At 42.0% G+C, this 16266-nt stretch overlaps 1 protein-coding gene across 4 annotated transcripts in view; it reads left to right on the top strand.

Moving 5' to 3' along the window:
• The first annotated feature begins 2685 nt into the window (after positions 1–2685).
• Positions 2686–16266, top strand: part of LOC112660143 (survival motor neuron protein) — a 41771-nt gene continuing 28190 nt past the window's right edge. For 2 of the 4 annotated variants that reach the window (XM_025447540.3, XM_025447539.3), the window contains exons 1-2: positions 2808–2965; positions 15877–15948. In XM_025447540.3, coding sequence (XP_025303325.3) covers positions 2894–2965; positions 15877–15948 — 144 coding nt within the window. In that variant the 5' untranslated portion in view covers positions 2808–2893. Of the gene's footprint in view, positions 2966–3177; positions 3320–15876; positions 15949–16266 lie in introns of those variants that run through there. The other 2 variants (XM_049103735.1, XM_049103734.1) reach the window with 2 other exon arrangements.

Genomic DNA, 16266 nt, shown 5'->3' with positions numbered 1-16266 from the left:
TCTGATCTCCATAGAAGCCAAAGGGAAGCTGTCAAATTTCCTTGGGTAGATTTTTTATTTTTTTTAAAGATTTTATTTATTTATTCATGAGAGACACAGAGAGAGAGAGGCAGAGACACAGACAGAGAACCCGATGTGGGACTCGATCCCAGGTCTCCAGGATCACACCCGGACCTGAAGGCAGTGCTAAACAGCTGAGCCACCCAGGTTGCCCTGGGTAGATTTTTTTAAAGAAAATTACTAAAAAAAAAAAAAATTACCAGTACATGGAATCTACATGGCAGTCTTAAGTACCTAAAGAATCTGGAAAAGTAAATGATAAATTCCTACTAAGATCTAAAATCCTGCTTGATCCGTGTAAAGATAGGGGGGAAATATGCACCTCCTTAAACATGGGACATTTGATCCCATTTTTCTTCTCTATACCATTTTCTATCCCCATACTCCCCTCCCCTCCATCCCCTGACAATTGTCAGTTCTCTGTGAATGTTTCATTCGTTTATTAGCTTTCATATATAAGTGAAGTCATGTGGTATTTCTTTCTCTGACTTATTTCACTTAGCATGGTACTACTGTCTGGGTCTGTCCATGTTGTTGTAAATGGAAAGATTTCATTGTTTTTATGGCTGAATTATATTCCATCAGGCATACATGTATAAACACATGTTTATCCACTCATCTAGTGTTTGCATCAATTTATATTCTCACCAGATTCCCTTTTCTTACATCCTTACTCTCATTTAAAAAATATATATATATACATATATATATACACACATACATGCATACACGTATTTGGGCAGCCCGGGTGGCTCAGCGGTTTAGCGCCTGCCTTCAGCCCAGGGTGTGATCCTGGAGACCCAGGATCAAGTCCCATGTCGGCCTCCCTGCATGGAGCATGCTTCTCCCTCTGTGTCTCTGTCTCTCTCTCTTTAAATAAATAAAATCTTAAAAAAAAAAAATATATATATATATATATATTTAAGAGAAAGACAACATGAGCAGGGGGAGGGGCAGAGGGAGAAGGAGATGGCGACTCCCTGCTGAGTGGGGAGCCTGATGCAGGACTGGATCCCAGGACCCTGGGATCACGACCAGAGCCGGGGACAGACGCTTAACCGCCTGAGTACCCAGGTGCCCCATCTCACTTGTTATTTCTTGTCTTTTGAAAATAGTTATTCTGGGATCTCTGGGTGGCGCAGCGGTTTAGCGCCTGCCTTTGGCCCAGGGCATGATCCTGGAGACCCAGGCTCGAATCCCATGTCGGGCTCCCGGTGCATGGAGCCTGCTTCTCCCTCTGTGTCTCTGCCTCTCTCTCTCTCTCTGTGTGTGACTATCATAAATAAATAAATGAAAATAGCTATTTTGTTTTAATAGCTCAATTTTTGTTTGAATTACATTTTCCTGATGGTTGGTGATATTGGTCACCTTTTCATGTACCTGTTGACATCTGTAGGTGTTCTTTGGAAAAATGTCCACGCACTGCCTCACCATATTTTTAATGGGATTTCTGGGTTTTTTTGCTTGTGATTTTTTTTTAACATTGAGTTGTAGGAGTTCTTTATAGATTTTGGATGTTAACCCCTCATCAGATAAATCACGTGAGAACGTCTAGGCCCTTTCGGTAGGTTTTCTTTTCCTTTTGTTGGTTTCCTTCATTGCGCAAAGCTCGTTGCAGTTCCGTTTGTTTATTTTGATCCCTTTTAAAAAAAAAAAAAAGATTTTATTGATTCATGAAAGACAGAGAGAGAGACAGAGACACAAGCAAGCTCCACACAGGGAGCCCCATGCGGGACTCGATCCTGGGACTCCAGGATCACACCCTGGGCCAAAGGCAGACTCCAAACCGCTGAGCCACCCAGGGATTCCTGACCCCTTTTTAAATTTTAAATATTTACTGGAGAAGACTTGGGAGAACGGATATTAGCATAAATGTTAGGGTTAAGAAGTGGATAAAGACATGAAGTCTATTTCAAATCCGGGCAGCTGTGTAGATGCTCTGTGCCTGTTCCCTCCTCTCTCTCTTTTTGGACATCAATAGTTCATTACTTAAAAATATATAAAAATAAAAAAAATTAAAGTAATGTCTACCACCTAAGGTGGGGCTCTAACTCAGAGGCCCGAGATCCAGCCTTGCACGCTCTACCCATGGAGCCAGCCCGGGGCCTCTCATTCCTTTTTGCCCTAATTGCTGAGTAGTAGTCTATGTTACACCTGCACCACAGTAAATTTCCTTTATCATTAAAATGGGAATAGTAATCCTTCCTTTATGGGGTTGCAAAAATTAACATAAAACTTTATAAAGTGCTTTTTTAAAAAAATGGTAGCTATAGGTTACCTGTGAACCAACTTCTGTATTTCTTACCCATATTTCCTAATTTATCCGCAATGGACACTATTTTCCTTTACAAAAACATTCATTCATTCATTCATTCATGGGAGCCGCAGAGAGAGAGAGAGAGAGAGAGAGGCAGAGGCCCAGCGGAGGGAGGAGCAGGCTCCCTGGAGGGAGCCCAACGCTGAACTGGATCCCAGGACCTGGGGTCACGACCTGCGTGGAAGGCAGGTGCTCACCCGCTGAGCCCCGGGGCGGGGGGGGGGGCCTGGACACTATTTTCTTTGGAAATTTGTTTAAAACAGAAACACCCTGTTCGCATCACTCTACCAACATAGGAAACGGTGAAATCAAGCAATTGAAAGGGGGCGGGACAGCAACGCGCCCGAGCGGAGCGGCGGGAGCGCTCCTACCTGGGCGGAGGCGGACGAGGACGCGGACGCCGCGTGGCTCCCCCAGGCCACCGTCCTCCGCTTCCGCTCCCAGAGGCCCGAGCGCCGGAAGTTGTCACTGCGAGGGAGACGCAGCCCACGCCGCGCACCCGGCGGTGTCCGCGCCATGGCGATGGGCGGAGGCGGCGGGCTGCCGGAGCCCGAGGACTCGGTGCTGTTCCGGCGCGGCACTGGCCAGGTGAGGCCTCCGACGGCTCCGCCTTCGGCCGGGAGCCCCGAGCGGGCTCCCGGTGGTCCCCGCCCACCCCCGCGCGGGCCCGGCGGTGGGGCAGCCGCGGCGGCCTTCTCGGTTGCTGCACCTGTACACGTTTGGGAGCATTAGCCCCGAGCTGCCCCCTCGTGCCCCTTGGGCTCCCTGGTAGCCACGAGCCGACTCCCCACCTCCTTGTGTCCCTTCTCCCTGACCGGGGAGCGTGTAGTGTGCGTGGGCCGGCCGCGGTGAGGCAGGCCGTTGAAATGATGGAGAGGAGGGTTAGGGATAACTCCGGGGTTGTCTTGAAGCGCTGAAAAGATGAAATTGCTTTTTACTGAGGTGTGCCAGGGAAGACGGCAGGTGGAGAAGGGTTTCTAAGGGGGAAGATCGACCTTGGGTAAAATCTGATTGGAGTGGATTCGGATTGGGAGAGGACAAAGTTGGGGCAACGTCTGTAAATACTTCGAGTTGTAGCCTGAAGGTAGAGGAACTGGCCAATAGACGGAGGGGGAGCGAAATAAACGCGGTTCCTAATTAAGTTTCTTGTTCGTAAGAGGATAGAAGCCTGTTTCAGCATTTCGTGGGCCCGTGGGAAAGATCCGGTAAGGACGGGAAGTTTCCCGGGGTCCCGGGATCGAGTCCCGCGTCGGGCTCCCTGCACGGAGCCTGCTTCTCCCTCCGCCTCTGTCTCTCTCTCTCTCTCTGCCTCTCGTGAATAAATAAAATCTTTAAAATAAAATAAATTAAAAATAAAATAAAATAACTAGAAAAAAGAAGAATCGACCCTGGAATTTAAGCTAAGAGACGGAGTGAGGACCTTAGGATAGAGTAAGAGTTTAAAAAGCTGGAGGATCAGTGTTTTGTCCCAGTGAAGTGAAGTGATTGACATCATGCGGCTGCTAGAAGACGTAAGTTGCAGAGGCTATAAGGTGATGGATGGTTAAAGAGGAGGATTTTTTTTTTTAAGTTTTTTATTTTGATTCCAGTGTCCTTAACATGGAGTGTTGTATTAGTTTCAGCTGTACAACATAGGGGTTCAGCACGTCTCTGCCTTACTCAGGGCTCATCACAGTAAGCTTACTGTCCATCCTCTTCCCCTATTTCACCATCCCCCAACTCCTCTCCCCTCTGGTAACCGTCGTGTGTTCCCAATAGTTAAGAGTCTATTTGTTGGTTTGTCCCTTTTTTTCCTCTGTTCTTTGTTTTCTTTTCAGTAGGCTCCATGCCCAACATGGGGCTTGAACTCCTTACCCTAAGATCAAGAATTGCATTTTCTACTGACTGAGCAGCTTGGTGCCCCCGTTCCTGATACTTCATTCTTTTTTATGGCTAAATAATGTTCCACTGTGTATACGTGCCACATTTTCTTTATCCGTTCATCCATCAGTGGACACTTGAGCCGCTTCCCGTGTGGCTAGCGTAAATACTGCTATTTTAATACGTGCACCTATAAACATAGGAGTGCGTGTATTCCCGTGACTTAAGAGTTTTTGTATTTTGGTGGGTAAATACCCAGTAGTGTGATTCCCAGATCATAAGGTAGTTCTGTTTAATTTTTTGAGGAACCTGCGTTCTGTTTTCCATAGTGGCTGCACCAATTTGCATTCCCACCAGCAGTACAAAGGTGTTCCATTTTCTGCACATGCTAACCCACATCTGTTTCTTATTTTAGCTGATAATGACAGGTGAGGTGATACCTCATTGTATGTATGGTTTTGTTTTTTAAGTAAACTCTATGCCCAATGTGGGGGTCAAACTCTTGACTCCAAGATCCAGGGTCACATACTCTACCCACTGAGCTAGCCACACACAGTACACATTATGGTTTTGATTTGCATATCCCTCATCTGTCTTTGGAGAAATGACTGTTCATGTCTTCCACCCATTCTTTTTTTAGTTTTTAGCTAATTTTTAAAAAGATTTTATTTATTTATTCATGAAAAACACAGAGAAAGAGAGGCACAGACGCAGGCAGAGGGAGAAGCAGGCTCCATGCAGGGAACCCAACATGGGACTCGATCCCAGGACCCCGGGGTCACGCCCTGGGCCGAAGGCAGGCGCTCAACCACTGAGCCACCCAGGTATCCCTAGTTAATTTTTTTCTCTAAGATTTTATTTGTTTATCCATGAGAGACACACACAGAGCGAGAGAGGCAGAGGGAAAAGCAGGCTCCATACAGGGAGCCTGACGTGGGACTCGATCCCAGGACCCTGGGGTCATGCCCTGGGCCGAAGGCAGGCGCTCAACCACTGAGCCACCTGGGCTGCCCAATTTTTTTCTTTTTTAAAGATTTTATTTATTTATTCATGATAGACCCAGAGAGAGAGGCAGAGACACAGGCAGAGGGAGAAGCAGGCTCCCTGCTGGGAGCCCAATGTGGGACTCGATCCCAGGACCCCAGGGTCACTCCCTAAGCCAAAGGCAGAGGCCCAACTGCTGAGCCACCCAGGCATCTTGAGATTGTCTTTTTTTCATTGTATATTCATTTCTCCTTGGTCAAGGGTTAATTGACCACACAATTGTGAGTTTATGCTGTCTTAATTATTACCACTCTGTTTCATAACTTGAAATCTAGAATTGGGATACCTCCAGTTTTTTGTTTTTTTTTTTTTCTTTTCCAAGATTGCTCTGGCTATTCAAGGTCTCTTGTAGTACCATACAATTTTGGGGTTGTTTGTTCTCGTTCTGTGAAAAATGCTGTTGATATTTTTTTTTTTTTCTGTTAGTATTTTGGTAGGGATTACATTAGATCTGTAGATTACTTTGGGTAGTAAAGACATTTTAACGGTATTTGTTCTTCCAACCCATAAGCATGAAATGAAATGTTTTTCCATTTCTTTGTGTTATCTTGAATTTATTTCGTCAGTGTTTCACTTCTATGTTTATTGCAGCATTATTTACAGTAGCCACATTATGGAAGCAGCCCAGATGTCTACTGATGAATGGATAAAGAAAATGTGGTATTGTGCTCACTGTGGCAGCACATATACTAAAAAAAAGATGTGCTATATATACAACAGAGTATTATTCAGCTATAAAAATGAAAGAAGTCTTACCATTGCAACAACAAGGGTAGGTGTAGAGAGTATAATACTAAGTGAATTGGTCAGAGAAAGACAGATACCATATGATTTCACTCTTACATGGAATTTAAGAAAACGAATGAGGACCTGGGTGTTTCAGACTCTTGATCTCAGCTCAGTTCTCTATCTCAGAGTTGTGAGTTTAAGCCCCACATTGGGTTCCACACCTAGCTCCTTTTACTTTAAAAAAAGAAGAAGACAAAACAGAGGAAACAAGAGACAAATCAAGAAAGGCTCTTATTGGGGATCCCTGGGTGGCTCAGCGGTTTAGCGCCTGCCTTTGGCCCAGGGCATGATCCTGGAGACCTGGGATCAAGTCCCACGTCGGGCTCCCGGCATGGAGCCTGCTTCTCCCTCCTCCTGTGTCTCTGCGCCTCTCTCTCTCTCTCTCTCTCTCTATCATAAAATAAATAAATATTTATTAAAAAAAAAAAAAGAAAGGCTCTTATTTATTTACTTAGGATTTTATTTATTCCTGAGAGACACAGAATGAGAGGGAGAGGCAGAGACACAGGCAAAGGGAGAAGCAGGCTCCATGCGGGGAGCCCAATGTGGGACTCAGTCCTGTGACCCTGGGATCATGCCCTGAGCAGAAGACAGACACTCAACCACTGAGCCACCCAGGCGTCCCATTTTTTATTTAAATTCAATTTGCCAACATATAGTATAACACCCAGTGCTTATCACATTATGTGCTCTCCTTAACACCTGTTACCCAGTTAACCCATCCCCCAACTCCCCTCCCCTTCTGCAACCCTTCATTTTCCAGAGTCAGAAATCTCTGATAGTTTGTCTTCCTCTCTAATTTTTCACCACTCAGTTCTCCCCCCCCCTTCCCTTATGGTCCCTTTCATTATTTCTTATATTCCACATAAGACTAAAATCATTTGATAATTGTCTTTCTCCAATTAACTTATTTCATTCAGCATAATATCCTCTAGTTCCATCCACATGGATATAAATGAAAGGTATTGGTCGTTTCTAATGGCTGAGTAATAATGCATTGTATATATAGACCATGTCTTCTTTATCCATTCATCTGTCGAAGGATATCGTGACTCCTTCCACAATTTGACTGTTGTGGACATTGCTGCTGTGAACATTGGGTGCAGGTTTCCCATCATTTCACTACATCTGTATCTTTGGGATAAATACCCAGTAGTGCAGTTGCTGGGTTATAGGGTATTCTCAAGGAACCTCTACACTGTTTTCCAGAGTGGCTATACTTGCATTCCTGCCAACAGCGTAAGAGAGTTCCCCTCCCAGAAAGGCTCTTACCATAGAGAACAAACTGATGGTTATGAGAGGGGAGGTGGGTGGTAATGGGGATTAAAGAGTGCACCTATGATGAAGTAAAATGACTTTTTTTTAGACTTTAAGAGCACATGCACACACAAGCAGAGGAATGGGCAGAGGGACAAGCAGACTCCCCACTGAGCAGGGAGCCCTACAATGTGGGGCTCCATCCCAGGACCCTGACATCACGACCTGAGCCGAGGCAGATGCTTAACTGACTGAGCCACCCAGGCACCCCAGTAAAATGATTTTTAAAATAAACGTAGGGGTGCATATATCCTTTCAAGTTAGTCTTTTTGTATTCTTTGGGTAAATACCTAGTGCAATAATTGGATCATAGGATAGTTCTTTTTGTCAGAGGCATGGGGTTGGGGAGAGGGAAAGAGCTCTATTTTTAACTTTTTTGAGAAATCTCCATACTGTTTTCCATGGTGGCTGGTCCAGTTTGCATTCCCACCAGCAGTGCATGGGGATTTCTTTTTCTCCACATCTTCACCAAACCTTGCTTCTTGTGGTTTTCATTTAGCCATTATGAATGTGAGGTGATACATCGTTGGGGTTTTGATTTGCATTTGCCTATTGGTGAGTGATGTTGAGCAATTTTTCATGTGTGTTTTGGCTCTCTGTGTCTTCCAAGAAATACCTGTTCGTGTTTTCTGCCCAGGAGAGTAGAATTCTTTAAACTGAGTTTTTGGAAGGGTTATAGTTATTGATTACAGTAAGTAAGGACCGTAGAAGTTAGTAGCTGCGATTGAGTGATGTGCAAGATCATTGGTAGGGAGGAGTTTAAAGACCTGCAGTGATAGGGTATTGCAGGGATCATCTCCATGGGTTTTTAAATAATCAGGAATGATAGGAATAACATTGGAGAGCATACTGGCATATAAATCTCAGGGAATGAGGAAAGATGGCTCAGATGGCTGTAGATGATTGCATGAAGATTAGTAGACAGTGGAGTCTGGTAACAGGATTTTGAAAACTGTTCAAGAAGGAAGGATAGAGAAAATTCTGAAAGTGGATGTGAGGAGCAAGGAAGGTTGCTTTCCCATCTGTGGTACAATGATTTGAGGGATATTGAGAAAATATTTCATTGAGATGTCTGCAGAGAAAGAGGCATCTTTGGGGAAAGCTAGATTTTAAAGCAAGAAGATAAAGGGTTAAAGATATTGGAAGCAGGATTTGCTGATTACTGAAGACCTCACAGCAGAAGTGTCAGCTATTGAGAATTGTAGAAGATGGCAGAACTTGAGAAACTGAGGCCACTAGTGCTGACCAAGCAACAGAAATGTAAAGGCAGTGTCATGGCCTGTTCTGGCTACTGTGTAACACATCACCCAAAACTCAGTAGCTTGAAACAGTAATAATTGTACATAGTAGTTCATTTCTTTTTACTACTATAGTATCCCATTGCATTAATATACTATGATTTGTTTATTCACTTGTTTGAGGACATTTGGATTGTTTTCATTTGGGGACTGTTACTAATAGAGCTGCTGTATTAGTGGAATAGACTTTGTATGGACATAGGCTTTCATTTCTCTTGGAAATCTACTCATGGAGTAGTTGTATTTTAACTCTAGTAAGAAGCTGCCTTGGGGGGTACACCTGGCTGACCAGTTAGAGCGTGTAACTCTTGATATCAGGGTCATGAGTTCAAACACCGTGTTGGATGTGTCCCACTTTTAAAAAAAGCTGCCTAGGAGTACCCTTCTCTTTGTTAAATAGGATGCTACCCATTAAATAAATCCAATTAAACCTTAAGGGGGTAGGGGGATGCCAAGCCCCTCTTCAAAGTGGTTGTACCATTTTACATTTTGACTAGCAATGTGTGATGTTTCCAGTTTTTCCACATCTTTGTTAATATTTGGAATGGTTATTCTCATTAATTTTAGACATTCTATTTTTTTTTTTTTTAATTTTAGACATTCTAACAGATGTTACTGCCATCTCAGGATTTTATTGTTTTTAAGTTTTGTGGGGTTTTTTGTTTTTGTTTTTTAAGTAATCTCTATACCCAACGTGAGGGTCACCTCACAACTCGGATATCAAGAGTTGCAAGCTCCATGAACTGAGCCAGCTAGGCACCCCTGTGTCAGGAATTTTGCTATTATTTCCCTAATGACTGGTGATATTGATCACCATTTTATGTGCTTATTTACTATGCATATACTATCTTCTTTGACAAAGTACTGAGATCTTTTGTTATTTTTTTATCTCTTACTATGTATATAAGAGCATGAGCAAAGTGAAGCACACTCCCCACTGAGCACGGAGCCTAAGGGGGCTCAATCTCAGAACCCTGAGATCATGACCTGAACTGAAGTCACTTAACCACTGAGCACCCAGGCTTCCCCTTTTGTCTGTTTTTTGGCATTTTAAAATTAGATTGTTTTTTGTCAATATTTGCAGGTTCTTCAAATATGCTAGCTAGATACAAAACCTTTACCAATTAGGTAATTTGCAAATATTTTCTCCCAATGTGTGGTGTGGTTTTTCAGTCTCTTAACATCATCTTTCTAGGAAAGAAATTCCTCTAGAAAGTCAGATAATGTAAGTTCTCCAGATTTACTTTGTTTTTTCAAAATTGTTTTGACTATTCTTAGTCCTTTGTATTTCCATATGAGTTTTACAATCAGCTCATTAATTTAATAGATGTTCACTCTTGAACAACACTGGTTTGAGCTGTGCATGTCCACCTATATGTGAATTTTTTTGCCATAAATATAGTACAGTACTATAAATGTATTTTCCTTAGGATTTTAACATTTTCTTTATTGTAAGAATACAGTGTATAATACTTATACCAAATGTGTGTTAATGGGATGTTTATGTTATCTCTTAAGGCTTTCAGTCAACAGTAGGCTATTAGTGGTTAAGGTTTTGGGAGGTCAAAAGTTAAACACAGAGGGGTGCTTGGTTGGCTTAGTCAATAGAGCATGTGACTCTGGATTTTGGGTCATGATTTCGACCCCATGTTGGGTATAGAGCCCACTTAAAAATTTTTTCTACACAGATTTTTGAATGAGGGGAGGGTTTAGGGAGGAGTCAGCGCCCCTTACCCTCTACCCTTCATTGTTCAAGGGTCAAATATACTTTACTTTTCTCTTAGAACTGCAATTAAATGTATTTGTTGCTAACCAGCATTGGATTTTCTCTTTTTAATTTATTTATTTATTTTTTTTATTTATTTTTTTTTTACTTTATTTTTTTTAAATTTTTTTTTTAATTTTTTTTTTTTATTTAGATAGTCATACAGAGAGAGAGAGAGAGGCAGAGACATAGGCAGAGGGAGAAGCAGGCTCCATGCACCAGGAGCCTGACATGGGATTCGATCGTGGGTCTCCAGGATCACGCCCTGGGCCAAAGGCAGGCGCCAAACCGCTGCGCCACCCAGGGATCCCTTTTTAATTTTTTTAAAAGATTTTATTTATTTATTTATTCAGAGAGAGAGGCAGAGACACAGGCAGAGGGAGAAGCAGGTTCCATGCAGGGAGCCCGACATGGGACTTGATCCCAGGACTCCAGGATCACACCCTGGGCCGAAGGCAGGCGCCAAACCGCTGCGCCGCCCAGGGATTCCCCCTGGATTTTTTCTTTTTAAACCCAAGATTTCTCTATTCATATCTTCGTTGATTAAAGCTTATATTCAGGGGATCCCTGGGTGGCTCAGCAGTTTGGCACCTGCCTTTGGCCCGGGGCATGATCCTGGAGCCCCAGGATCGAGTCCCGTGTTGGGCTCCTGGCATGGAGCCTGCCTCTCCCTCTGCCTGTGTCTCTGCATCTCTCTCTCTCTATGTCTGTCATAAATAAATAAAATCTTTAAAAAAAATAATAAATAAAGCTTATATTCAGTAGATTTTTCTGCAAACACTAGTGAGTATAGTGTTTCTGCACATTGTAAATTAGTCTTGGTACTCAAAGGACAGGTAGGGTACATCACAAAATCTTCAACTCCTATTTTTTCCCATACATTTTTATGAGAAAGTCTAATAATAACTGATTTTCTTTATTTTGTAATTGACTTGGTCTTTTTTGTTATGAGGCTCTGAAAAATTTTTTTAGAGTTTTTTGTTTTTTAAGCTCTTATACTTCTGGGACCCCCATTTATATACACATTAAATATTCTTTGCTAGTCATCCATATTTATCATTTCACTTGTTTCTTCTTTCTTTTATGTCTTTTCTTCAGTACCTCTTTTTTTGTTGTTGTTGTTTTGTTTTTTCTTCAGTACCTCTTAAATTTGCAGCCAAATGTATTCTTTGGGTACCTTGTAGGCAATGTTATTTTTTCTTCCATTTCTTTCTTGATTTTTTTTTTTTAAGATTTTATTTATTTATTCATGAGAGACACAGGGAGAGAGAGGCAGAGACACAGGTAGAGGGAGAAGCAGGCTCCATGCAGGGACCCCGAAGTGGGACTTGATCCTGGGACTCCAGTATCACACCCTGGGCCAAAGGCAGCACCAAACCGCTGAGCCACCTGGGCTGCCTCTGTTTTCTTTTTGTAATTGTTATTTGGGAAGTTTTATCAGCTAAAATATTTTTTGTTATAACAGCTTTGTATAAAACTGCAGTGACTTTTCTTTTCATTTTGAAATATCCTGTTTTCCCTGATCTGACAATAACCGTTGTGATGTGAAGATTTTGAGTTGTTTGTGTTTCACTTTTAAGAATGCCCTCTCCTGGGGTGCCTGAGTGGCTCAATTATTTAAGTGTCTGACTCTTGATCTCAGCTCAGGTCTTGATCTCAGGGTCTTTTTTTTTTTATTTTTTATTTATTTTATTTTATTTTATTTATTTATGATAGGCACACAGTGAGAGAGAGAGAGAGGCAGAGACATAGGCAGAGGGAGAAGCAGGCTCCATGCACTGGGAGCCCGACGTGGGATTCGATCCCGGGTCTCCAGGATCGCGCCCTGGGCCAAAGGCACGCGCTAAACCACTGCGCCACCCAGGGATCCCGATCTCAGGGTCTTGAGTGAGTTCAAGGCCCACATTGGATGGAGCTCACTTTAAAAAAAAAAAAAAAAGCCTTCTTTTGATACAGTGGAATTTTCTTTATCAGAACTACATTTTGCAGCTGCAGGGAAATTGGTATGTCTTCTAATTATGTGATTTTTTAAAATATCTTCATTATCCTTAATTTCTGTTTGCTTTCTTGCCCTTCACCAAATCTCAAAGGAACATCTCCCCTCTCCAAGTGTAACCTTGGACAAATCAGTTACCTCTGTGATTACTTTTCTTATCTACACAAAGATTTAATGATTTTTTAAAAGGTTTTATTTACTTATTTATTCATGAGAGACACAGAGATAGAGACAGACAGGCAGAGGGAGAACCAGGCTACATGCAAGGAGCCCAATACAGGACTCAATCCCAGTACCCCAGGATCATGACCTGAGCTGAAGGCAAATGTGCAACTGCTGAGCCACCCAGGCATTCCATGATTTAATGATTTTCTTTAAAGACTTATATCAAAAAGTGAGATTAGGGACACCTGGGTAGCTCAGTGGTTCAGTGTCTACTGTTGGCTCAGGTTGTGATCCTGGGGCCCTGGGATTGCGTTCTGCATTGGGCTTCCTGCAGGGAGCCTGCTTCTCCCTCTGCCTGTGTCTCTGCCTCTCTCTGTGTCTCTCATGAATAAATAAAAATCTTTTTTTTTTTTTAAGTGAGATTAACAGTTTTACATGGAACCTATTTTTCTTAATATAATGGATATTATCAGGAAAGTCACCTAAACTAGTTTTATTTTTTTTATTTATTTATTTTTTTATTTATGATAGGCACACAGTGAGAGAGAGAGAGGCAGAGACACAGGCAGAGGGAGAAGCAGGCTCCATGCACCGGGAGCCCGATGTGGGATTCGATCCCGGGTCTCCAGGATCGCGCCCTGGGCCAAAGGCAGGCGCCAAACCGCTGCGCCACCCAGGGATCCCCTAAACTAGTTTTACAGCTAAATGAATTTTATTACAGACTTCTTTAGAACTCCTTGATTAACATTGTACCAAATCCTAGGTACTACAGGTGTTTTGTAACTTATCTTCTCATTACCAACATTATGTATCTAAACTTATCTTAAGCTGTTATATAGAATAAACCTGATTCTAGTTGGACTTGTAGCCTCACAGATCAAAATACATTGTTTTAATTGTGGTTTAAAAGCACACACCTAACAGAATTTATCCCCTTAACCATTGAAGGAGGGAGAGAGAATCCACAAGCAGGCCCCCCTACTGAGTGCAGAGCTAGATCCTGAGATCATGATCTGAGCCACCCAGGTGCCCCAATAAAAATATCTCTCTCAGCAATGAATGCTTAGGAGATAATGGATGTTCAAAAATATATCTTTTTAAATTGAATTAAAGTAAAAATAGGAATAACTGATACCTGAGTGCTTTATTGTTTTTTAATGCGGGACTTAAACTTACAACCCTTAGATCAAGACCTGAACTGAGATCAAGAGTTGGATACTTAACCAACTGAGTCTCCCAGGCACTCCATGAATCCCCATTTTGTTTCATTTTAATTAGAGCATGTGCATGGTGAGGAGGGGAGGGGGAAATGGAAGGAGAGGGAGAGAATCTCTGCTGATCCCAGAGCCCAACTTGGGACTTGATCTCACAACCCTGAGATCATGACCTGAATTGAAATCAGAGCCAGACGTTTAATAGCTGAACCACCCAGGCAGCCCACCACCCTCCCCGAGATTTTAAAGCTAGATGTTTTGGGGGCTCATCTCTCAGGTGCAGGTCTTAAAAGTTGAGGTGCTCAGTTTGGGCTTCAAACTCTTTGCCCTTCAGGGAGAAGCCCTGGGTTTTGAGTTTCTTCTCTATTATGGGTCCCTGCACCAGGGAGGGGTTTATGGCAAGGCTGTGTCTCCGTTTCTTTTACCACTTCAATGTAGGGTTTGTTTGTTTGTTTTCCATATTTGCCTAATGGGAATTGCTTAACTAGTTTTTAGGTGTATTTCTTTTTATTGTTTTCTCCTTAGAGGAATTTGTTCCATATGTAGCTGTAAATTTTGGTGTGCTGAAAAAAAAATTTTTTTTTTGGTGTGTTGGCAGATGAGTTCAGGACCTTGCTAAGTTGGTATCTTGAAACAGAGAAAATTCGTTTCTTTTAATTCAGACGTTTATTGTTGTACTTCACATCATAGTATTACATCATATGTTTTATATTTTCTTTTTGTTTCATGTGACTTTCTTTTTTTTGTGACACTGTTTTAAATTCCTATTTAGACCATCTCTCTTGAGAACAGGTAGGATGGGATCCCTGGGTGGCTCAGTTGTTGAGCATCTATCTGCCTTTGGCTCAGGGCGTGATCCTGGAGACCTGGGATCAAGTCCCACATCGGGCTCCCTGCATGGAGCCTGCTTCTCCCTCTGCCTGTGTCTCTGCCTCTCTCTCTGTGTCTCTCATGAATAAATGAATAAAATATTTAAAAAAAAAGGATGATTTCATATATTTCTCAGCAATCAGTGCTTAGGAGATAATGGATATTCAAAAATAGTACTTCTTAAATTGAATTAAATTTAAGTAAAAATAGGAATTACTGATACCTGAGTGTTTTCCAGATTACTTAATACCACTCCTGTTTAAAATGAAAATTGAGGGGGATCCCTGGGTGGCTCAGTGATTTCGCGCCTGCCTTGGGCCCAGGGTGTAATCCTGGAGCCCCGGGATCGAGTCCCACATCAGGCTCCCTGCATGGAGCCTGCTTCTCCCTCTGCCTGTGTCTCTGCCTCTCTCTGTCTCTCATGAATAAATAAATAAATTTTTTTAAAAAATGAAAATTGATTGATCACTATTGATAATTTGCAATCCCCTGAACATTTTGGGAATTCTTTGAATGATCTAGACATAGTGTAAATGAAGGGGAAAAGAATATTCTTTAGACCACAGACTCTGTGGTCAGAATTACATTACTATAGTCTGTATAAAGTCAAGTGAATAGCCAGATATTTTCCCACACTGCCAAACAAAACCCTTTATCAGCTCTTAGAAAAGATTGAAACATGGACCCTTGGTCAGATCGACTTACTCATTAAATTGTGGAGCATTCATTTTTCAGTATATATCTTAGAACATTGACATAGGTCTAGCTTTGAGGATAATGTCACATACTTTCTAAGTAGGTAGGCTTCTTTTTTTTTTTTTTTTTTAAATAAGAGGGTTTTTTTTTTAAATTTTTATTTATTTATTTATGATAGTCACAGAGAGAGAGAGGCAGAGACATAGGCAGAGGGAGAAGCAGGCTTCATACACCGGGAGCCCGATGTGGGATTCGATCCCGGGTCTCCAGGATCGCGCCCTGGGCCAAAGGCAGGCGCCAAACCGTTACGCCACCTAGGGATCCCAGTAGGTAGGCTTCTTGTAGTTTTATTTAGGATTTAAAATACCTGTTTGTAGCGTAATTTCATTATGTGTGGGGTAAGATGGCTCTTGATGCTATCTAATGTACATTTTTTGATGAAATTCATTTAAACACTAATTATTTTTGTTCTTTACCCTTCCCAGAGTGATGATTCTGACATTTGGGATGATACAGCATTGATAAAAGCTTATGATAAAGCTGTGGCTTCATTTAAGGTATGAAATATTTATTCTTTTCCTTATTTCCTCATGTTAATCATTTGGGAAAAAAATTAACTGATAACATACTTAGATGTCAAAGTACATATTATTCAGTTGTAATTTTGAAGACCAGTAGATATCATTGGTTAGTTAACTTAGCTGATCATCTTCCTTCAGAAGTTGGTAGGCTCTCTGGATGTCATCCCTTTCACAAAGGCAACTGAAGTAGAATTTTAAACATTAATTACTTTTAATGTGTTTGCATTGTATCAAACTATAGAAGTCCTCTAACTCAGATTAGTGGAAGGGAAGCCTGAGTTATAATTTTCATTT

This window comes from Canis lupus, chromosome 2 (genome assembly GCF_003254725.2).
Source record: "Canis lupus dingo isolate Sandy chromosome 2, ASM325472v2, whole genome shotgun sequence".
NCBI classification, from domain to species: Eukaryota; Metazoa; Chordata; class Mammalia; order Carnivora; family Canidae; genus Canis; species Canis lupus.
Note: the sequence above shows the minus strand (reverse complement) of the source record. Positions and strands in the feature narration are given on the sequence as shown.